A 25,128-nucleotide genomic window follows, 5' to 3' on the forward strand; every position below is an offset into this window, starting at 1 on the left:
ATGTTCAATTGGATTAGTGGTAATAATCCAATCCATGGCCATAATCTGACACTGTCCAGTCGCCCTGACAAAGACGTTTCGGCTACGTCGAGGAGCTCTACTTGACATGATTTGGAGGATTATGATGAAGTGGCAGATAATCCTAATCTAATGTGTGTAGAGACAGTGTTAGTGTTACTGACCTCCATTTAAATACATCTTAAATAGACATATATAAAAAAAACATCCTTAAGATTTAATTATTTCTTTTTTAATTTTGAGTCATACTTAGTAAACTTCTCCATACTTTACTGCATTAAAATCAAACACTTTAAGGTATTTCTTTGCGATTTGGGATGATCAATCTACACAAAGTAGTCTATAATTATGAAGTGGAAAAAAAAACACAAGATTGATGGTTTTCTAAAATGTTTTTATCAACAAGACTGAATAATTCCAGACTTTCAGATGTTTTTGGTGCACACCTTCTTTTCTCTTATTTGGCTAAATTAAATCCAGTGCAACACCCTGAATTAGTAAAGACATCCCCCCATGTGTGTAACTTGCAGTGAAACTCAGGAATATACACTGAAGTTGGTGGTCAGAGTATGAGAAAATGTGAAAAGGTCAATGGGAATGAGTACGTTTACCTGGCTTAGTGTAAGAGTAAGCCCCGTTGTTAATGTTAGACTCTTCAAATTTGACTAAATACGCACTGTCAACAAGAACTGTGGAGTTGACTTGGTGTGGTGTGTTAATGTTTGCAAAGGAACTGTGAGTCAACAAACTGCGGCCATGAGCTAAATGTTCTAGCACTTATTTCCATCAATGTACTTCCACAAAAACTGCAGTATTAAAACAAAAACAAAATAAAATAGAATGCTGAAAAACACCAAAATTAACACAAATGTTACTGCTTTCCTAAGGTAAATTGTGTTCTGTGCTGTAAATGTATTTTGGTTTTATTGACTGACAAATAAAAAAATCACGAACCACAAAGCAACCAATTATTTTCCAGAACAAGTTTTAAAAAAGTGACCACATAAATAAATAAACACACATTTGGTTCGTGCATCTTTGAGTTATGCACAAATACCCAGAGTACATACCACTTGTTTGACATAAAAAGCCTTTGAGCTCCCCCTGATGGTGTACAATAGTACTGCAGACATGATAAGACAGTTCCTAAAAGCATAATTCTTTAAACTTAAACCTATACTCTTATTGTATCACAGTATAATCCATAAAGGCCTGCACATGCTTAATAATAATGAAGCTGTACAAAACAATTAAATGAAAGAACACTTGCTCAACATGTATTTGATTTCACAAGGTAGCATATATGTTCATTGGTCGAATTATTTTTTCACATGAAACAAGGAGTATCTTAGGCTTAAAGACATCCAGTTGTAAATATTTGTCCACATTGCACAGTCAAATTCATATAATAAAACATTTGTGTATCATACAAATATTGAACTACAGACGTTTCTTCATTACCCCCTGCTGAAACAAATTAATCTAGACTCTGTTTCCTGTATAATTTAATAAGCCACACGCAGTTCCAGTCACATGCAGGATAAGTTTATTAGTTACTTATCCTAATAAGCGTCTTGGGCAACGTGATAGAAACTGGTGTGTTTCTATTTTTCACCACTAGATGGCAGCGCTGTTGCAGATACAAGGGCTACACCTCTTTAAGCAGACTACTAGCTGCCTAAAGAGGCAGTTAGTAGTCTGAAAAGTAAAGAACAATCTACAGAGAAGTAAGATGATTCTTTATGATAAACAAGAGGATGTTTTAATGCCTTATCTCTTCAAGGGATACTACACTTCTTTGCTTGCATGTGAAGGGTTTTAGGAAGGTATCAGTGAACCAGAACTCTCAGTGCCTGTGTCAGGTGTCAAAACATACCAGGATGCCTTTCCTCTAGCCACTTTTTCATAATGGCCAAGATAATGGACAGTCATGTCTTGACAGATTTGTTTTGTACTATACTTTATACTAGTTTTGGAATAACTAGATGAATACTCCTTGAGACTTTTTAGTGAGTTTTATCCCTGTTTGGTCTAAACTCAAGTCACACCCTATTCCTAAACCTAGGCCCTAACACAAAACAGCACCTCTTCTTATGGGATCTGGGCTTCGAGTCCCATTAGAAGTAGTTGGTCTTCACAATGTAGTATTTGTTGGACCAATGGGCCTTACAAGGAGAGAAATCATGAAATGCATACACACTTTTTAGGGTTTTATTTTTAAAAGACTTTGAAAACTATGTAGAATTTATTTTCACTTCCCAGTTTAATTATGCACCCAACTATTTGTGTTGCTCTATCTCATGATATCCCAATAAAATACACTGAGGTTTGTGGTTACAACGTGACAAAATGTGTGTAAAGAGAGAGCTGACTATATGCAAACAACCACAGACCAAGAGGTCTGAAGTTTTGAATAAAGTCATGGCAATGGAGAGGGCAGATTATGATCACTGTTGACTCTGCGCCAGTCTGTCGTCGAAAATTGTGCAACTTGAATGCAACATCCTGTATGCGTGCAGTTTGGGACTCTAAAGCTGCTTGCTGCAGGGTGAATGCCACGCAAATTTACATAAGGTTATTGAGCAGCTATCGAGAGAAAGTCTAGAGAAAGTGGGGTTGCTCAGCAGAGGTTAGCATGTAACCCACTGGGAGTATTCAATTAAACATCTGCCACGGGTGGTGACCTCTCCCTGAGCCTCCCACTACCCCCCACCGGCTCTCCCGCATTCAGGCTCCTGCATTTCTAAACAGGGCCTCTCCCCTGTTCGGTTGCGCAGGAGATAGTGAGTGAGCAAAGTATTGGTGGTTGAGGCTTTATTGGACAGCCCCCGCAGTGACACCCCCCGCCATGCTTCCCTCTCTCTCTCTCTCTCTCTGCTGCTAGTGCACGCGCAGGAACAGCTGTCATTGAGTAGCGCGCTGCGTATAGCGAGCCTATCCACTTTGAAGATTATTATGCAGGAGCTTCTAACCTTCCGGCGTGATTCAGATACGATGAGGCACTAAAAGAAAAAAAGAAAAAAATCTGAGAGCGGTGATACGTTTACCACTGCTAAGAGCGGGTGACAGGCGAATATATCAGAGACAGAAAAAACCCTGTCTGTCTGCCGCTGTTTTCTCTGTATGCGCGTGTGTTGAGGAAAAAAAAAACACCTCCGTAGCAGTTGTGGATTATTCCGAGGACACCGCGCTGAAACCATGAGCTGGGGGACGGAGCTATGGGTGAGTCTCAGCCACACTTGTACTCTTTAGTTATTCAGCCTGGGAGGCTGTAACGGTTCGGAGATAAAAAAAAAATAAGCATGCCCCCATTTTTTTTTTCTTTTACCGCTATAGCGACGCTTTTATTAGCATGCGCCGCTCTGCGCAGGTCCAGCCTCGGGGACATTAAGGCTAATTTGTCGCGTTGTTTACCAGAGCTAATGTGTTTTCTCCCTCCATGTGTCACAGTAACGGCAGGAAGGTACGGGCAGAAGTAAAACCCTAAAAAAGCCCGCAGCTAACGCTAGCCCACCATCCATTTTAGTTCACATTTGTGCGTTTCAAATCACGCTTTACACACACACCCCCTCACAATTTCAATGTAACAGATCAGTGTAAGGACGCGAGGCGGTTGTTACAGGCTGTCTCCTCGCGCTGCTTGTATGTTGTTACAGTGTGATGGATATGTACCAAAGCAGGTATATATTAAATGCACATGTACCGTGCCTTTCACAGGAAGTATGTAACTAGAGGAAGTACACATGGTTCTTCCTTTCATCAGTACGCAATGTGGCAGGCTGCTTTTGGGTTACCGCACGTAATACTGCTAAATTTTAGCCTCTTTAGCAAAATAATGTTTACATTTTTTTGTCACTTCACAATCACCCGCTTCCATGTATTTTAGGGGATTACATGTGATACACAAATCACATTACTGCAAAGCGAAAGAAAAGATTAATGTAAAAGATTAATGTGGCTTCCATTTCTTTTACAAAAACAGATCTGAAAAGTGTGTATTCAGCCCACTTGAGTTAATGGAAACAACTTTCTCTGCTTTCCAGATGTGAATATGTAAATGTTATGTTTGCATCAACTTTGTAGGTCAAGCTCAGTCAGGTTGACTGGAGAACCTTTGTGAACAGTAATGTTCCATTTTTACCACATATTAGGTGTAGGTCTAGACTTTGATTAGGCCATTGCAACAAATGCACGTGTATTCTTTGCATTCTAAACCTGCTGTGATGCTGCCCTGGGTGTCACCAGGCCAGTATTTACCCTCCATCCATATTCCTGCTCCTCGAAGTCAAGAAAAATAAAAAGCACCACCACAAGCACTAACAAACCTATTTGGCTCTTTTACAGAACAAGTGTATTAATACACCTGTATAAATTACAGAGATTTGAACTTTGGTTACTGATTACCTATTCGATGACTTCTGGTTAAGCTGGATTTTATTTAGGTGTGTTAGAGTAAAAGGCGTTGTGGGGGTCATGTACAAATTCAACTAAGTAGTGATTGGTCATGTAAAATCCTGATGAAATATATTGAAGTTTGGGGTGTGAATGTGACAAAACGTGGAAAAGTTGAAGAGACGCAAATACTTTGGCAAATTAGTTTGTTTAACATCAATCAGGAAGGATATCTAAAACTTTTTATTTTAGTCTCAGCTTTTTAGCACTTTATCCGAAGCTCGGATTTAGGCCATATTTTGGCCTAAATTACCAAAATCCACCTCTGGAGTCTACAAACTCAAGGCTGACCTTGCTTGGCATCTAATATTCCTCGTGTTTATGTTGGTTCATCACTTTTCCTAAGCTTTGTGCGGCGCACAGCAGCAGGAGGAGACAAAGCAGCAGCCCCAGTGACCTCACTGCAATGCATTCCTCTGCTGTGATGTCACGTTTCGTCCCTCTCAAATCGACTTTCAAGGAGGCAGGTAGGCCTTTATCAGGCCTGCCTCTCTGTCGCTGTTACAGTATTTCACCGTATTTAGATGTAAGGGGTGGGAAGAGACAAACAGAAAATGATGAAAACAGCCCTGTGTACGACTGTTTTTACGAGGTGATAATAAGCAGCTCTGGAGAGTGGAATTCCTTTTGTCTGGGATTTCTTTAAATATATTACGGCTCATGTAATTTTATTGGCCGAGAGTCTGCCGTTTGGCACGATTCTTTACTCATTTTTGAATAAATGACGGTGAGGTTTCATGTGCTAGACCTTCATAAGACTTGGTTTGATATGTGTCTTCTTGAAACACCTGATCTAAAAGCATGAAGCACCTCTGAACTTTATGTTGTGACTTAAGCTCAATATTTGGCAGTAATGTTAATTTTATCAACAATGGTAGAGTCAAAAGAGTAAAATCTCCCAAAAGAAACAAGGAGAAAGGTTGCCTTTGCCTTTTTCCAAATGTGTACTGTGGATTAAGTTGAATCCCCTGTCAATATCTGATGATTTCCAAATGTGGTTGAATAGCTGTTAGAGTTGTTATCTGGGCTAATTAAGAAAACTGTCTTTCGCTGGCTTGGTTTTGGCAGAATGTTGTAAAAAAATTGCTTAAAAAAGGACAACGTTATAAAAGTTTTTCTAAATGGTAAATCTCTATCGTGGTGATAATTAGCTTGTCTTTAAATTCATTTGTTCATAATAAAATGAGTAAAACCAAAGAATAAAGTGGCCTCTCATCTAGATATAAATGGAGTTGTTGTGTTCTTGTTGTATCTGGCAGATGAATTACTCAAAAGGGGAAATAACTTTGGGTCCCTTCAACCAATGACTACTTCCATTTCAAACCTCTAAACAAGCCATGTCTTACCAGTGTCTTAGTTAAGTATTTTTAATGTAATATGAAGACAAACATTATTAAAAATGCTCAAATCTATATTATAATCTAACCACATAAATTCTAAAAATTTTATATTTCACCCTAGCTAGGTTGTGTTCAGTTTCTGAGCACCGTTTCAGCCGGATGGCCAGTATGACAGATTATAAGCCTTCAAACCAAAATAACTTTGAGCAACTTCCTGGTGGATTACTTTTATTGGAGTCATATAATAAGGATTCCTCATTATTGATGATTAACATTGCTACTACACTAAGGGATTTCTGATACAGGTTCAGTGAAGAAGGGGCCAGACTCTAGAAATGATTTACAAGGGCAATAGCCCAGGGCTGCATTTTTTGGGGGCAGCCTAAATACTTTTATTTTATTTATTGTTTTTGTTGTTGTTGTTGTTGTTGTTTTGCAAACATTGTACTTTATATAAAACTGATAGGTCCATACCAGGCCTATCAGTGAGTTGTATTATTATTAGTTGTATTATTATTATTTTTGGAGTTTTTATGAGGAAGAATAATACTCAAGATATTGAAATTTATAAAGTTATAGTACATTGTTTTTGGGAACGATATGGAGCTCTTGGATTAACTCACATTTACAATGTGAGAGTCACTACTATTGCTTAGTCACACACAGAAAAGCCAGTATAGCCCAAAGGTGCTTCGCAGGCTTACACACGTACAAGTTGACTCTGAGAAAATGTTGGTGAGGTTTTTTGTCCTCCTCCTTCTTTTTTTTTTTTTTTCCAAAGCTTTGTTTCCTCAGCGCACTCAGTGGAATCCAGACTTTTTTTCCTTTAATCTCAATATGTTCAGAAAGGAAACAGAGAGCGCTCGGTACATCTCCGCAGGTGGCTCGTTGCATTGGAAGGTGTTCACAGCTTGACATGTTGTGTCAGAGTAGCAAAACATTCAACCTTCCTGTCTCTGGCAGCAGCCATGCTTATATGCAAAGCAGAACTGGTCTGTAGTACCGAAGGCTAAAATTAAGCTTAGTTATTATGCACAGGGGTGCAGCTAAGCACCTTGTCATGTAAACAGGTTCCCTCATAAGTGTCTGTATTTTATATGTAATACAAGACAAGAATATCACAATAAGACGATGAATTGCTTTGCTTATTTGGTCATTTAGCAACTCTAAATGTGCGGTACCTTGCAGAATGAATCACACCTGATGAAATTTCCCATATTTTGTCATGCTCAAATCACAAATTTAGGATTATACAGACTAACAAAGCTCTGCAATTGGAAGGAGAAAGAAAAATGAGAACAGGTTTTGAAAATCTTTTACAAAAAAAAAAAGCATCTGAAAGTGTGGCTTGCATTTATGTTCAGCACAGTTGGAGTAGCACCATTGGTTCTTTGGGTGTATATTTCTACTAGCTTTGCACAATTAAAGACTACAATTTTGCACATTTTTGGCAAAATAACTGAGTCAGAGTGGATGGAAAATCCGCATAAACAAACTAGGGTAATGTCTGCACTTTGACTATGCCACTCTGACAAGCAAAACTGTGTCCCCTACTTGGCTTTTGGGAAGCATTATGTTGGATTTTTTAAAGGGGACTAAATTCAAATCCATGGTGTACTCTCCAGCTTTTTATCAGTTTTATCTGTTCCTTTTACTCTCTTAGATAAAATAGATGTTTGTAGTGAAGCGTGCTAATGTGATCATAAGCTTATCACATTAGAACAGCTTGGCCAAAAGTAAAAGTTGCTCATTCAGCTAGCTGCAGCTCTTCGCATTAACTAATTCTCGCATTTATTAAAACGGCGATCAAGCGCTCTGTCTTCATCACATGCATGGCACATTTCGATGCACTCATCCTGTTGTTCCTGTGCTGCGAACAGGAAAGCAAGTGATAGGAAGTGAAGTTAAACTAGGGCAAGGTTGCTTAACCTCTCACCATCATGACTGCGGTGAGGCTGTGCGCATGCACGTCGGACTGTGATATGCCGTCCGCTTGCTGTTTGATTAAAAACTTTCGCATCGAAATGAAATGTTACTCACAATAAGGCTGAAGAAGACTAAATCTTAGCTGAAGTGGTTTAAAAACTTTGTGACGATTGCATCAGCACTTATGATGCTGGTGTAATTGAGAGAATGGAAGCAGAGCTGATTGTGACAGATGCCGTTTGTTTTCAGCTTTTGCGACTCGCCTCAGGTAAAACAGCTGTCACTCAGCTCCAAAACGTTGAATGCCTTCAGTGCAACGTCACAGGAATGATTATAGTATTCACCAACTTTATAAACACAGGCTGGGAGTGTTTGTTGTCATCACCATCCTGTCCTTGAAAAATTACCAACTAGATAGCGCAGGAATTGTTGTAATCTAGGTTTTAGCTAGCAGGATGAAATTTCGACAGAATTCAACCCACTAACTGAGCTGTGCTGACACTTCTAGTTGAAATGCACAGGCAGTTGGCAGTTTTTTTAAAAAATGTTTTATGCAAGCAGAGAGAATTGAGAAATTGACATGAATCACGTGCATGCAACTTTTCCTTAATAGGGATAATGTACAAATCCAACCAAAGAAGAAGGAAGTAAAATCTGGTAGCGCATGTGACCAGTTTGCACTGAAACCATAGCAAAAAAACAAACATGAAATAATGCAAGAGTATTCTGCAGCTAAATTAATTAAGTGACCCTTCAACACCATGCTAGATCTGCTTTGCAAAAAGACAAGAGACTTCTCAGATCTAAAACTGGAACAGTGTCATAGGGGCTTTGCAACCAAAGACGGCACAAAGTGTAAAGCGGAAAACCGTCCAGCTGTCACACGTCTGCACCTTTAACGACTCACTTCCCACATGTGATTCATTTGGGAAGTAGATGTACCTCACCTTTCATACCGATGCATGCAGTTGTCTTCCAACTGCGTGGAATGAAAGCTCGATTTCTCGGCAGATCACAACATATTGATGCGGCAGCATGGACAAGATTGAAACTCTAATCAAAGAGCAGCAGCTTAAGGTGAGTCGAACGCTGCAGTGATGCTCGGTTGTGTTGTTTAGAAATTCCCAGCATCGGAGACACATTTTCTTGCTTGCTTGTCATTCTCGATTAAATTTTGTGCAAAGGATTGTCTGGAAAGACAAGGGACATTCAATACACGTCGCCAAAGGGGCCTAGACTTGGTTTGGTTGTGCATTCCCAGCTCTGAGATGTCTCAGCTGATTTCCTTGAAGTGTTAGTTAGACTTTGAAGCAGCCTGTTGTTAGGCTGAGATTTCCTCAGTCTCTTCTGCTCCTGCATATCATCATGAGTCACCCTGAACTGCAACTGACAGCAGGGGGGATGCAACTGAACTTTGGGTTCAGTTGCATCCCCCCTGCTGCTCGCTCGACATTGCAGGACTTGAAATATGAGCTACCTTGTTTCCATCAAAGCCTGAGAGCTTGGCCAGACTACAGCGGGGCTCCTCGTTAAATCTTACACTCATCACCACACACCTGCTGACTCTGTGATACTGCCTCAGGCCCCTTTGAAAAAACGTGATGGTGAAATGATGATGAACGCGTCCACATTTGATCTGAGTGCAGTCTTGAGAGAGGAGGGTAGAATGAAGAAGGATTTAATTAGAAAAATTAGATATGCAGATAAACAGGTAGCAATAATAGATTTAAACCAAGCTATTATTAAAGGAAGTTTATTGAACATCGATTTTGGACTTCATCTTTTAAGTTGTTCATTTAAAGTCTTAGCTACTGTTTTATCAACTTGTAAGCTGTGTGTGTGGAATAAGAACAGACTGATGAGATTCTTTATAATAACCTTGAGTAAATACACCACTGATTCACTGTTTTTCATAAAAATGTGTCATAATTAATCACTCAACTCCTACTGTTGTCATTCTTTGTGGTGCTCAAATCTATTTTTACTAGACTTGGGCAAAAATAAAGACTTAACACTTATTAAATTTAGCTGTAGCTTTCAGTTGAATGTTGCACATTTTATTTTACCTTTTTGCTGCTCTGCTTTTTATAAAGCAGCACCAGCAAAACTAGAAAAACTACATTTCCTGCAAAACAGCAGTGTGAATCACACTGATTAAATTTTGATGAAACACCTGACATGAAGCAGAGATCCTAACAATGGCTAAGTGTAAAAATGGGCACAATCATTAAAAATAATTAGAATTTTACTAAAAAACTTCAAATCTTAACAGAAGCAGTGCTTCAAAGTGTCATGGAGTAGGTTCAAAGGGCAAAGTTAATGCCATTGCTTTTGATACATTCAAGCTTCTTAGGCATTCATATGACATTATTTAAGCTGAACTCTTCAAGAGGACACATTTTCCTGTGTTTTGAGTGTAAATTGTTAATTGATTGTTGGAGGTGTTGCACCCAACCACTTCTACTAACGGAGACGACAGACTAACTTGCGCCTCACACCACAGATTCTCAATGATTGACAGCAACCTTACCTTGAACTCTCTGTTTTCACCAGCAAGCAGGTGGCATCAACTCCCTACTGAGTGCACATGTATAAAAGCAATAGAAAACTTTTCAGAGACAAACAAATGAGTTGTGTTTTTATATTATACTTGTTTGTCCACACTTTCAAATGTCGCCCTGAGCTAATGCCCATGTCACCCATAATTACAACGACATCTCATTCAATTTTGATAGAACAATGAATTATAAAACAAGTGAAATGATGAAAAAAGTTGTAAAAAGCAGATGTTATAGCAAAAACTGGTGAATGAATGTTATAATAGGGGAGGTTTATTCATAGAAAAATGATTAATCAGGTGCTCCTCTTGGTTTGCATAAGGATATCTTATGTAAGTGGAGCTGTTTTCTCACCTCAGAACTGAACGATAGCCGTTGCTGGAACCGATTGGTCATCTTGTCTTTAGTACAGTGACTCAGTCCCTTCCCAGCACCGTTTGTTGCAGCCTCTAATGTTTCATCACTGCCTTTTTTTTCCCTTCGTATTGTTTGCACAGTCAGTCTCAAAGCACTGCTGTCATACTGTAAATCAGCCATTGTCCTGAAGCCACTGATTGAGCCTTGCAGTCGTCCTCGTTCTGCTAATTACTGCTATATTGTTCTACATATTGTTGATGTGATTTGATCTTTAGGTTGTGACTGTGTCAAGTTTCCTCAGCAGTGGCGGCAGAGAGCATTGTTAGCTATTTATAGTAAGTCAAGGTGGATGATTGTGAACAAACAACTTTCTCAGGTTGTTGACCTTCAGTCTAAAATTACCCACCATTTTATGCTATCTTCAGTGTAGTTTGAAACCACAGCTTATAACAGACTCAAGATTGCTCATTTCTTTTTTCTGTTGGTTCGTTACCGTCCAGGAAAGATGAAGGAAAATACAGCAGCAAATATGTCTGTTGAATTCATCTTAATACATTTTAAATTCCTAGTTTAGTGTGGGCAAACACGACAGCAAAGAGCTGTGGTCTCAGTTCTCCATCTGTGCACATTTGCGGTCTGAGGCCACGCATCGGTGAGTTTGTTGCTTCTGTAGCCAAATCGGAGTCACCGTGCTTCTTTAAAATCCCCCTGTTTCCAGGAGGTGCCACATGTGGTCAGTTCATGTGCAAACACTTTTACCAGTTTTTTTTTCTTTTTCCGAAATGACCCAAAACCATGTTAAAAACTGAAGCATGTCACCGTGGTCTCTCGCTACCTCAAAGCAGTTAAACTGCTGAAAATGATTCCAGCACTCACTCTTGACCCCCTGTTGAATCTCTTCACGTTGCCTCCTCTGCTTTCCTTTCCTCTCATCCAGCTGAGTCATTCTCCTAATGGACACAACTTTGGGAATTTTCCTAATTTCTTTTAAAACTCTACTTAATCTGTTATGTAGAGTTCAGATATTGTCCGTTGTCTTCTTGTGCATGTGAATCAGATGTGAATCTGCTTTTAATTGAATTGTACAAAAGTGGTACATTGGGTGCATAAAATATTAGTTATGCTAAGCAGCAGACATAATTAGATTATGATCTGATTCCACTGTTGTAATCACTTATTGTTTCATTCATAATCAAATTCTGTTTCTGAATCAGTGTTTTCCCCTCGGTACACTGCCTAGCATGAGATGCATCATGTACAACATCATGTGAAACATAATGGGAGGAAGAAAAAAAGTCCTCCTTGTGTCAGGCAGTCTTATATTAAGTGCCATCTTTTCTCATATCCTGAAACGAGGCATGCATGGGTGGAGTGAAAGGGCTGCCACGTAATTTAGAGAAAGCCTGGGAAACTCCAGCAGAGATTTTGCTAATTTAGTTGCAGGGAACCATGTATTATACATTTCTCAAGTTAATTCCCCCATCCCGAATGGAAAGTTCAATTTTGTTTACCTTATTGAAAAACTGAGGAAGAAATGGTGGTGTATGGTTCCATGTCATGTATTTCTAGAGTTACCATGCATCAATTAAAGTTTTTTTTTTTTTATGAGAACTTATTTTTGGATCTGATAACAGATCCAAAAATACCACACATTTAATGTTAGTTATTTATATGAACTTTACAGCAATATAATTTGGGCAACAGTCTAAATTTCGGCACTAATGCATTGCCGTAGTATTTTGCTTCATATGTTGACGTATCTAAAAATGAATTCTATATGGGTACACATGAAGAAATTAAGCACTTATGTGTGTATTGGGGGTAAAAGATGCACAATTTACAGTGTGCTACAATGCAAGTTAATTTTTGGCATGGTGTTATGCTTCACCAGTCCAGACAAAGCATCTTCACAGTGTAACAAGATATTAAGTTCAAGGTTCTTTATTTGCCATTAGGGCATGAAATCTTCAGTCCAGTCACACTGGAAGGTTAGTGCAGAGTTTGATGAGTCAACAGTTTAAAAAAATAAAATAACAGACAGGGTGGAGCATATTAATAATTTAAAAATTCAGTAACCTTCTGTAGTGTTCCCCTAAAAATGAGTCAAATTATCTTTTATTTTTTAAGGTAATATTTAGAAATAGTCTTAACACCTCACCAGTCTTTTGACTGGTGAGGTGTTAAGACAATATGTGTATTTGATTGTAGTCCCTTGTTTCTTGTGAATGTTGTTTTAAAGTTTGTAACCTTAGAAACTTTTAAACAACAAAGCTGTTAAGACTGAAAGGAAAAACTGAAATATATTACTAAGAACTGGGTTGAGTAATTGTAAACTGTGAACTGTGACTTCATTTTCTCAGACTCAGTTCTGACTCGAATAAGTAAGTCGGTAAACAGCCCCTGCATGTAAGCAGCGTCTGACCTGACAGAAAAAGTATTTGACTGATCTATTTATGAACTGAAACTGTGCACAAGCCCCGGAGTGAGGCCTTAGAGTAAAGTGCATAAGGAACATGTTTTATGAAGTCTCTCATTTACATCCACAGTGTTTGCCAACTGACTTAATTATAATCTAGAATAACTATTTTTTTAGGAGTTTATTTTTTCTCCAAGTTGCAAAATCTCTGCTGCAGTCACGGTTTAATTTAAAAACAACTGTTAATCATAAAGGGTATATTTTGGCTCTGCAGAGAAACATGCCATTCTAAGTTTTTTTTAGTGCAGCTAGAAGTGAAACATGTCACAACAGCATGGCTGCTCTGACAAGAAGTTTCACCTAAGACCTATGAAGCAACGGTACTGCAAGTAGGAAGTTCAACCTGCTGAATTGTGTTTTAGCTCCTCCCTTTGTGCCTCCAGTTTGTTTCATTTCATGTTCCGGGCTTTAACTACAGTGTTACACAGTAAGAGCAAGATGCAGAAAAATGACAGTAATGTTCATCACTGTCAGTTGTGTTTTATTGGGATTTTACGTGGTAAAGTAGAGCAAAATTGTGAAGGTAAAAAAAAACACTTTTAAAATAACTTTTAAAATAAATTCCTGAAATGTTTAGTGTGCTGTATTAAGTCCCCTTTTGTTATAATTTCTCCACATCTGAGTTTTAGCATTTTGTCCACTAAACACATCTGCCGTGAAAATCAAGGGCACTAATAGGCACTCCAAATGGCCAAATATAAGGATGACATTGAGAGGACTAATGTATGGCACTTGAATTAGAAGATCTGACCAAGTTTGCATTCAAGTTGCCCTTTGCGATATTGCAAACTCTGACATTGTGATGCCTTTGCAGTGTGTAGTAGCATGTGGCGCTTCTGTTCATCTAAGCTAGGTCTGCAACCTCTGGCTCCGGAGTCGAAAGTGGCTCTTTAGACCCTCCACAATAAAACTTTGGCTAAAACGAACTACAGTGGACCCCAGGCTAGTCGTGGTTCAGTAATTTTCTGTGAAATGTGACTAAATAATTTGTGTAAAATTCACAATTTTTTCCTTGAGCATATTTAAAATATTCCAATAAAAAAATCAACTTAGGAAGTTAATCAAAGTAGGAAAATTATATTTCTTGATGCTGATTGGCTGTACCCTCAAGAATGGAAATAAGGAACTAAATGTATCTGTCCTCTAGTTTAAAAAGTGTTACTGTGGTTCTTTAAAAATCACATGCATTTATTTAAAATAATCCAAGCCAAGAGACCCAGGGTAACACACCATACTTGTGATGAAATATGGTAGAGGTAGAATCATGCAGTAGGGATGGTTTTCTTCAGCACAAAAAGGTAAACTAGTCTGAGTTGATGGAAAGAGCCTACAAAAGACTTGAGATAGGAGCAAAGGTCAAGCAGGATGTCAGCACTAAATATACAGTCTGCAATATGTAGATAACAGCATATCAGTGTGTTAAGGTGGCCCAGTCAAAGTATAGATCAAGATCCAAATGAGAATTTGGAAAATGGACGCCAACACATACCCCAAAAGACTAGCAACTCTAACCACAGCAAGTATGTGGTTCTGCAAAGTGTTAACTTGGGAAACCTACACACATTTCAAGTAGTTTGTGGTTGTAGGTGTTGTTGCAATTCATTGATATTGGGTTAATGTTAAAGTTCAAAGTTTGCTTCATTCCTAGGAATATATTTTATAAGAATTAAAGAGCCTTATCCCCACCAAAAGGAACAAAAACAGCTCAGGGGGAACAATGGCTAATGTGTGCAAGCTGGCCTAGTAGGCTTAATCCACAGAGCAGCCTAATGGGTGTTAAAGGTACAAGGGAGGTTCAGTAATCAGATTAATAACAGGGTCATTTAATCAAGTTCTTTGCTGGTTCTTTCTCTCACTGTTCTTTTGCCTCGGCATGGTGAGGTTCTTTTCAGCCTTGTGAGATAAAAATATTCTTAATTTAATACCTTACCTTGACTAACTTTAACATTACACTACAGTTTTATGGAAATCGAACCAATCAAGATTTTTAAATTCAACCAAAACCTGCTTTTCGCTTGAGATGGATTAACTTCGTCCAGGACGTCCGATCTCTGCGCTCTCCTTTGTAAGAAAACCTCGCACTATGTTGCGAAGAAGAAGCCACTTTTTTGTGCTCATCGACAACGCTCTTTCTGTGAAAGCGGAAAAAGAAGAGGAGCAAAAGGAAGAGGAGCCCACAGCGAGCCCCTTTGAGGAGTATCTGCAGACGCTCCTCCAGTTGAAGACGACCAGTGCTGTAAGTGAGCAGAGGAGTCAGGAAGTTCTCATTTCAGACATATAGACTGCGCTCAAAACTACTGTGGTTTTCCAACTGAATCAATCTGACGTCTGCAGAGTTTTAATTCCACTTAGCTGAAACACTTCAGCTTCTTTTGAGTAAACATGGTTACTAATCACAGGAAGGCGCCGACTCAGACGTCACGCCTCTCAGTGCTGCCAACACGCATAGGTAGGAAGTTTGAAAGACATACAGGAAGTGTTACATGTACCAATGGAAGCTGCTCTTATCATTTCTGACAAGGCGAGGTGTTGCTTCTATAAATACCTTGATAGCGTTCCAACATGAGGTGTCCTCTTTGGACAAACCAGCTGCTCAGTCATGTGTGATCATTTGCCTCCAAATGTGTGTCATCTTGTCCTATTTTTCATTAAACTTTGCAAAAGAAAGTGCATTGCAGTCTAAAAAAATACATTTTTGCCGTCTTACTTGTTTGTTTCTTTTTGTCATAAGTTTAGGAACACATGTGGAGTTTTATTTGGACTCAAAGATTCAGAATTTAAGTGCAACAAAGTACCACATGTAATTGTATGCAGCCGCTCCAGATGGTTTAAATTAGTAAAACAGCTAAATGTAGCTTTGCAAGATATAAGAGAGAGCTTTTAAATAATGATTTCATTTATTATTATTAAGAAAAGCTGCTTTAAACAACTTGGCCTTGTGTTGTTGCCACCTGTTGCAACAATTATCAAGTGTTCATATCTGGGTAAAAGTCTTTTCTTTCACTTTTGGCTCAGCCTTCTTCAAAGAATTGTTTTAATTTAGTCAAACTGGAGAGTTTTTAAACAAGAATACTGATATTCTACAAATCTGGCAAATACATATATTAATATATTTATTTTAAAAAGTCAATGTTAATGACACAAAACACATAAATAGAAGAAATCTTTAAGATGGAAAAACTTTTTCTGACTCAGTGATTGACCATAAATAATAAGAACAGCAGATTGCATGCATTAAAAGCCTCTAACTAGCAATATTAAAGTCATTCATACCCTTTATTATTAGAGTTTTACAAATATATCCATGAATATGATGAGAAAACGTTACCCAAGACTGTTTTGTTTGTGCCTGATCAGATTTCTTTGCATTTCCGTATTAAAAAGTCCTCATTTCTGCTGAGGTCACAGGCAGCTCATGACCACTCTGATAACCAGAACTAAAATATCAGATGACATCTGCTGTGGACACACATATGATCATCTGTTTTTATTTGTGCAAGTTTGCATGTTTTCCTGTGAATCCTCTCTGATACTGTAGCTGCACAGGGCCACAGATGCTTTGTTTCAGACGCCGATTTCTCGGACAAAGCGCAATGTGTTCGAGAGGAGGCTTGGCATCTCTGTTAAATATTTGTTCTTGCTGCGGGACGCCCACCATCATGAAGCCCTGTACCGCCTGCAGCAGTCGGCTCATGTATGGCGGGAGGTTCTGGTCCACCAGATACAGCCTCGCTTTGAGTCTGTGAAGTGTGCGGTTGGGTCCGCTCTGTTGGTTCCTCTGTGTTCTTTGAGGTTATGAATAATTATGAAAGGACAAGTCCAGATTTTCCAACATTTTGTGTACTTTTTTTTTCCCCCACCGAGGCCAGGAGGCCCTTTGCTGGAACAATTCAGTCGTTTGTTGGTTATTTTAATTGGTTGGACTCTCACAGCCCACTGAACAGATCTGGATGGCTGCTGTTTCTTTCTGTTTGTTCTCATTATCTCTCCAGGTTTGGATTTGTCAGCTAATGAGGCTACCTGACAAAGAATTAAACCTTTCGTATTTTTTTGTTTCAACATCAAGCTCTTCTTGTATTTAAGTAAGTTAGACTACAGGGCCTTCCAAAAATCCTTTACCACATTACAATTTCAAACTTGTATTGGTATTTTTTGTGATAGACTTACAAATTTGTGAAGGGGAATGAAAATTATAGTTTTCATAGTTCTGTGTGAACAGGGTGTCTGCGTGCCCATCCTTAAAAAGTCTTAAATTAAATGTCTTAAATTCATTTAAAAATGGAAGTCGGCCTTTAACATTGTAACCACAGGTCTTGTTAGGACTGTTTAATCTTGCATATTGAGTGTATTTTCTTTCTTGCGGGTCTTTTCTGTCAGGCAAATGTTTGGGTCGCACTCAGACATTGTCATTGCGTTCTGCGACTCGAGATAGTTGAGGCTACCAGTAACTCACTGATAACATACCTTATCTAGCCGACTAGCTTGATAACGTTTTTTGCATCTATCGTGGGTCAGTGCAAATTTATTCACCATTTGACTGGACAAAGTCTGTACATTTCTGTGGAGATAAAAGTCTTAAATTCCATTCATAGTGGTCTTAAAAAGTCTAAAATTTGAGTTAGTGAAGCCTGGGGAAACCCTGTAACGCACACTTGTATTCAGCCCTCCTGAACAATAGTTTGTAGAAAACCAAACCCTCCAGGATATTTTCCTTGCAAAATAGCTCCAGCTTAGTCAGATTGGTCAAACTTTGCATTTAAACATAACCTGTCAAGCATTGCCACAGATTCTAACTTAGATTTTAGCCATTATAACTCAAAGAAAATTCTCTGTTGTAAACCAAGACATTATAATTCTGGCTGTAAGCGAAGGTCCTGCTGCCACGTGAACCTTGGCCCCCGTATCAAGTCTTTTGCAGCCTCTAATAATTTTCTGATGCACAAAACTCCATCCACTTTCCCATCAACTCTTCCCTTCTCACTACTGATTCACTGAAAAGCATCCCCACAGCTTTAGATTGCCGCCACCATGTTTCACTGCGAGGATTGACTGCTTTCCAATGACATCTGAATGCAATTTCTAGCTCTAGATTTAGAGTTATCAAAATAAAACAGGCTAAAGTAAATGACTCTACTTATTGCTGGTCTGTAGCAGAAAATCTTATTGAAATTTCTGGTTGTGATGTGACAAAATTGGAATAAAAAGTCATTGTCTTAAAACAGAAGTTGGCTCCTCTGCTGGAAAGGTTTAGGGGGTTAGTGGTTGCTTTCAGCATGACGAACCCAAACCCACCTACCAGTCTTTACTCCCCAGTCAATATGCTGAACAAATGAAAAAGAAAAAAAGGCTTCTTTTCTCAATGTTCTCTGAACATCTGTCTTCTCAAACCCTGCTGATCCCCGCATGTTGTGTTTCTCTTCTCGCCCACTGACAGGCAGGGAAAAGTACTGAAGTCTCCACCATTCTCCTTGATAATATTCATCTAAAACTTCCTCCATGTGCCCCTTCTAGGTTCAGATCTGTTTATTTGGACTTTTCTTTCCTTGTGTAATTTGTGCAGCTCAGGGTCAGAAAACTGCAACAGTGCATTTGTGACCAACTTGCTAAATAATGAAATACTGCTTTGGTACATTTGCCTCTTCTCCAATTTGCTAGTTTGCAATTTCCTGTTTGCGTTGTCCGTTCTTTACATTTTGTTAGCCAACAAGCGGCTCTGTTTTCCCCTCTTGTCTTTTTAATACCGTATTGATTTCAGCTGTGACCACCAGAGCAGCACGGCGCCCTACGTGGAGGTGGCTATAACCCATTAAGCAAAGATGTCCCCAGAAATGTTTGCTCAGGGAGTTTAAAATCAGTACATTTCTTTTACCATTATGTTGTAAATTCACTCTATTCTCTTTTATGATGTGGCACAAGAGGGCCTTTACTGCCCCTCTTTTCTTTCCATTTTTTTATCAGCTTTGTTTTAGGATTTAAAAAAAGGAACATCTATAATATTAGATTACATTTTTATGTGGATTTTTTTTAAATGCTCCACTTTCTGTGAGACTCAGAAATTCCTTTAAAAGTTGTCAGTATCTTTTGAGGTCTCTTATGTAAATATTTAAATTTGAGGGGTTTTGTTTGACAACTTTACACACAGATAAGGGTTGTAATTCCCTTATCTGATACAGATAAGGGTTATCTGACACAGATAAGGGTTGTAATTCCCTTATCTGTGTTAGATAAGGGAATTACAACCACTGTGGGATTATTTTATACATTACACATCACTTTTTCCCTGTTAATAAATGAAGTAAGCATGAAGACTTATCTTTATATCCACCCTTGGATGAAGTGCACATAACAAACCATACACTGAGCAGACTCACACACAGACGCACTCCACACTGTTTGTTGTTTTATGAGTTCTCTGTCTGTGCTGGACACTAATAAAGCATCTCTTTATGTCTTTGATTGAATAATTTGGACTGAACAGGTTGCTAAATAATGTACATTAGTTTAGATTAACCACTAGTCCGATATGTTAACCTGCACCATAATCCCCGGCTTTCTACTTAGGAGGGATTTTGCAGGGTCAGAAGACCATTCCTATGAAACAAACATGCACTTGTTTTCATTTCTTACCACCAATGGGGAACCTATGTATTTAGGAAGTGCTAAAATATCTTCTATTTTTGACCCTTTTTTCTAATTTCCTGCATGCTGCTAAGTGTTTGTTAGCATCAGAGTTCTATTTATTTTCAGTTCGTGTTCTACTACAATAGTATGTGAAACACAGTGAGTTGGAGCTGTGGCCTGAAATAACAAGCTGAGTGGTTCTGGAGGGGATCTCCTACATTGTATATTCCTTGATCTGGGAACAAGGCTAGGCATCAGAGGCTGGCAGATGAAAGAACAGAAGCAGGTAAAGGTCAGGACAGGGATTTATTAGGAGAGAAGGAAGAAAATTCACTTCTGCATGCAGGTTTGACCCTAATGCAGTCAACCATGACAGAGTTGCTAACAGTGCGTAATTTGCATACGTGCTCCATGAGTGAACTTTGAGTAAAAGAGAAGTGTGTTCCTTTTTTTCATGTGTAGTCAAAATATTTTTAACCGTGCACTTTATTAGGACAGTGGTGATTTACATTTCCAGCTCGGGGATGCAGGTTTAAAAATAATAGAACAGAAATGTTACCTATTATTTAAAGTAATAGTTAACGATGTTTGACATGAGGTCCTGGAGCAAGTTTATAAGCAGTTAATATCTGACCTTTAGGAAAACTTGTGGATTGATGAATTAAACCTAAAATATGACATTACATATATATATATTTTAAGTAAAAAGTAGATAAAAATTCCTAATCATTTTTGCCTTTAAATCACTTAACATAGTCAAACCCATTTGAAAACAAAAGACTGCTCTCAAAATAATACACACTGTCAAATAATGGGTCTTTTATAACATAATTTTTACTAAGTAGTGCAGCTGTGTTACAAAGTGTTGTTGAATAATTTAAGTCTGATCCAGATGATTAGTTCAGAGTAATTACCCAACAATAAAATAAGTCCATGTAAAAATCTATAGATCAGCCTTCACTCAAAAGTGCATATGTAGTTTTAATTTTCGTACCACTTTGCTTTTATATCAGACCATTACTCTGACTGGAACCGTTTTACGTGTTGCACAAGTATTTGTTTCACTCAGGAAGATCACTAGTGATGCACCACCTCCCAACTCAGTTTCCTGTGTGATCAATCAGTGGTTTCAATAAAAATAATTGTTCAATACAAACATGATGACAGCTTAAAGGCTCATAAAATTGCATTTGTGCTAACTGCTGTTAAGTTTTGTGAGAAGGGGGTAGTTTGGTTTTAACCCTTCTCTGACTAGCCATTAGCTTTAGCCTCCAGCTAATCTGGAGGCTCTATTAATTAAATGCATCAAAACTGAGAACTAGGAGTCATTCATAGCTTAAAAAACACACCATCCTGTTTTGTCCAATTTTTTTTTTTTTTTACTTTAATGAAGGTCTTATCACGGTTAAAGACATATGTATTGTGGTTTACATGAGGATAATCAAACTTTTTCTTGCGCTACATAAATTGAAATAAAAAAATCAAATCTGGTGAAAATTAGAAAGAACAGGCTAGACAAAAATCACTACTTGCTGATTAAAGTGTGGCTGGTTATTTTATTCATAGTCTTGTAAACTTATGACCCGGAAATTTATTATACTGACAAAAACAAAGCTTAAACATACATAAAATGAAGGAAAACTTCCTAATGCTCTTGTGCTGTCCTTTGCTTTTTTATATATTTTTATTATTTTTTATAGATTTTTGTTATTAGATCTGCTCCATCTGGTCATGGAGAGACAATAGACTTTGATGGGTTTAAATACTTGACTGGCTGGAATGGCAGCAGTTTGATGTGATAAGGAGGAAGGCTGTAACAGTATACATCACAATCACTTCTCATAATGTGTGTTTTCTTAACAGTTCCCTGCCTGAGAATCATAAATTATTAATCCGATGTTTCTAGTGTAGCTTGGACATTGCGCCACTGATGGCTTTTCCATTTTACTCCGGCATGAGCATCACCTCCCAGTGACTCATCACCACCTGAACAAGAAGCTTTGCACTTTTGTTGGTTTTTTTATTGGTTTGCTGTATAGTTAATTCGATTTTCACACTTTGGAGAGGTTTGCAAACTTAAAGTGGCTCCCAACCCCCAACCATATGTAATCTCCTCTTGAGTAATCCCGCCTCTTGTGTCATTCCTAGTCCTTTCAAGCCCCCTCCCTTTGTTTTGCCGCTCTCTCTCTCTCCCTCTCTGTCCTCTTCTCTCATCCCACTTATTCCACCTTACGCCTGATGGAGCATTAAGCCTGAACGCTGCTGGCAGCCAGGGACTCATATTTATTTGGTTGTTGAGTGAACCAGCCAGGCTTTGGATCTTTCCCTTCACTCACATTTTTTTCCCCTTTTACTCCTTCCAGAAAATCAGGAATTACTTGAACCAGCTCCTTTTTTAGTGTGTGTGGAAGGTTGCGAGGTGGGGAGGGGGTCAGGAGACTTCGTTCCCAACCTCGGCACGCTTCTGCTGATCTGCACTTGCTCCCACTTGGGATAGATACCCAGACAAAGGTCTCGCGGATGACCCCTCCAAACTAACTTTAGCTTTTCACCGCATTCACTCAGAGGGCGGTGAATTGAATGGGCATTTTCCAGAGTTTGGATGTTTCCACGCTGAGAGCTACCGGATAAGATGGTGCCCCTGCAGAAAAGGGTAATCCGAGAAATGCGTGTGGAGGAGGAGGAGAGGAGGTTTTTATCGTGCATGATTTAGCTGCTCTGACGTGGGCTGTATGTTGTCTTTTATTTTGTCCTGAATACTCGCTTTGTGTTTGAGATGAAGTAAATTAAGTTTTGATACTTCACTTGGAACAAACTTCAAAGAAAGCATTTGGGGATTTAGAAGAAGCATAAACAGGAATTCCAAAGGAAGATTCTTCACCCAAAGCAGAGAAAGTCTTATTGTTTGGATTTTATCCATTGATTTCCCTGACTGTGTTGAAGGGTTTCTCATTGAAATTGGCTGACAATGCAGTCTGGGAGGCTCCCCCCACCCTTCCTCATTCTATTCTTTTCTTTGAGTGCTTCAATTGAGAGTCGTTCAGTTCCTTAGTGTTTTCATTCAGGGGTGTGGAAGTGATTTTATCACGCCTCATGTGATGAGATTTTACTGCAGTAAAGCGATGAAGTTCTGCACAAATCTAGGCGATATTAAAAAGACATTTGGCTTTCCTCTACGACAACCTGACATTGCTTCACAGAGCTGCAGACTGAAGCACACCTCTTCATCTTTTTCATCACCACAACCACTTCCTGTATCACTTTACTTTCAGTGCAGGATGCTAGAAGCACTGCTGTATCATTCTGCACGGTTCGCTTAAAGATCACATAGGTTTTTCTTTTTTTCTGGTGCTGACACCTTCTAAGATTCTCCCCTTATTAGTCGGACGTAGAGAAGACTAAAGACATGGTGGAGGAGAGGATGGGAGACTGTTGGAGCCACACCAAGGTCGCATTTTATGTTTTTTTTTTTGTCTTTGTGTGGTTAGATTAGGTAATATTGTCTGGATTTAGACGTGACGTATGTGTGCTGATTTGCCAGATGAATTATTCGCTCTCTTTCCTGATCTGACAACTTTCCCGACGTGACCTTAGCCAAGTCAAGGCTCATACTTTCCCCCACAAGTCACGAGCGAGTCTTGAATAATGACTTCAGTCTGAGCAGCTGCGTTTGGTTATCAATGCTATAGACTGCTGGGGTCTGGATTTACTATAAGGCTCTGGAACATCCCACACTTTTTAAATCATATTTGGATCTGAAGGAGAAGCCTCTGGTGAAACTGGTAGCGCTGATTAACTGCTTATGGAGAGACGAGTGTCGTGTTTCTGGTGAGACGCCTTTCGCTGGGGAATGCATTGCGCAGATGTGAACGAAAAGGTCACCCCATGCACATGGGGGTTTTACCTCAAAATCCATTCTAAAAGTAATATAGTATTTACATATACTCAACATGACCATCTAAAGGAGGTGTAGCTTTGCCCCTACGTAACCTGTTAGATGATTAAAGCAGTTTGAACAGCTCCACAGGTCAAGACGGTCAAGATGGAAGATTAGCTTTAGCTGTTTGTGATTTCTATCATAAGCAACATATAATAGCTCTTCATCACCTTTTTTTTGAGTAGACGCTATTTATTTTAAGGGAAGAGGGGACGTCACAGACAGAGAAGTGCAGTGTTCGCTGTAAAATAAGGTTATACTATTTTAAATTAAAGGCAAAATGATGTTTGAAACTTGCATTACTAATTGTGGTCGCTATGCGTCTTGAGAATGTCAATATATAACTCTGAAATTGACATAAGGCTCTCAGTCTATAAGAGCAGCACACTGCTCACAACAAACAGCATTGTGAGTTCAATGACTTGGCTGAAAAAGATTGTCGTCGCAGTAACACCGGTGCAGCTGAAAATAATCAACAGCTGATTTTGTGGTGCATCTCTGTTCTTCGCTCAGTAAAATGTTCTGCACTAATCATGCAACCTAATCATTTTCACCTCTTGTTCTCTACAGGATCAGTTTGATAACTTGGAGAAGCACACGCAGTGGGGGATCGAGTTTGTGGAGAAGTACAACAAATTTGTGAAGGAGCGATCGGAGATCGAAATCAACTATGCAAAGCAAATTAGGTGAGTTCTTTATCTGCCCCTTGTTTGATGTTGCAGTCGGTGGAAAAAAAAAGTGGGTGCACTTCATGTTATGTGGGGAATCTGTCACATTTTGAAAACACACTTCTGATCCAGTTTTGTTATTTCTGTTGTGCTCAAATTGTCAAAGTTTAAAAAAGGCTGGATGGCATCAAGCAGGGTGTATTTTTTTCTTTTTCACCGCAGTTTTATCTTGCATTACCACATGACATGTGATTACTTTAGAGGCAACAGCAGCATTTCCTGTCATATTCACGTCAGACTTTGTCAACAGACTAAGTTTATCCTTGAATCAGGTCTAATGAGATGCCTCTGAATTTGTTGACCTGCAGCCGGCTTCCTCTTTTCCCCATTAATGAGAGGCAATGTGAGCATCACAGGAAGTTTAAGTTTCATTCGAAAAAGTTAATGGACATTTTAGTGGCTGCCTTGCTTGGCAGATAAAACCATTCAGGCATAGAATAGATCTGATGAGTCAATCTTCTTTTTAATAAAAGCACTCGCTTTGCTAAGTAAGCTACTTGGCAACTAAGTAAGCTAGTCAGCCTTTCAAATTAAAAGGTGTTGTCTGTTTCCTCGATAGTAAACTAAAACTCAAAAGTGTTCCAATATGTAAAAAAAATGTAAGTACTTGAATTCATTCGTGTCTGAAGTGCATCTGCATGAGAACGTAGCACATTTTTATATTTCCATGCAACCCCAACGTCTGGTTTCAGCCAGTGAAATAAGTCAAAGTGGA

At 38.8% G+C, this 25,128-nt stretch overlaps 1 protein-coding gene across 29 annotated transcripts in view; it reads left to right on the forward strand.

Moving 5' to 3' along the window:
• Positions 1-2,842: 2,842 nt before the first annotated feature.
• Positions 2,843-25,128, forward strand: part of fnbp1b (formin binding protein 1b) — a 61,629-nt gene continuing 39,343 nt past the window's right edge. For 4 of the 29 annotated variants that reach the window (XR_001661706.1, XM_016669860.1, XM_016669862.1 and 1 more), the window contains exons 1-2: positions 15,020-15,363; positions 24,256-24,371. Coding sequence is in view for 28 of the 29 variants with exons in the window: in XM_016669860.1 (XP_016525346.1) it covers positions 15,211-15,363; positions 24,256-24,371 (269 nt within the window). In the remaining variant the exon portion in view is untranslated. Of the gene's footprint in view, positions 3,241-8,733; positions 8,814-15,019; positions 15,364-21,992; positions 22,402-23,060; positions 23,197-24,255; positions 24,372-25,128 lie in introns of those variants that run through there. The other 25 variants (XM_016669864.1, XM_016669867.1, XM_016669869.1 and 22 more) reach the window with 13 other exon arrangements.

Source organism: Poecilia formosa, unplaced genomic scaffold (genome assembly GCF_000485575.1).
Source record: "Poecilia formosa unplaced genomic scaffold, Poecilia_formosa-5.1.2 Scaffold28, whole genome shotgun sequence".
Classification (NCBI taxonomy): Eukaryota; Metazoa; Chordata; class Actinopteri; order Cyprinodontiformes; family Poeciliidae; genus Poecilia; species Poecilia formosa.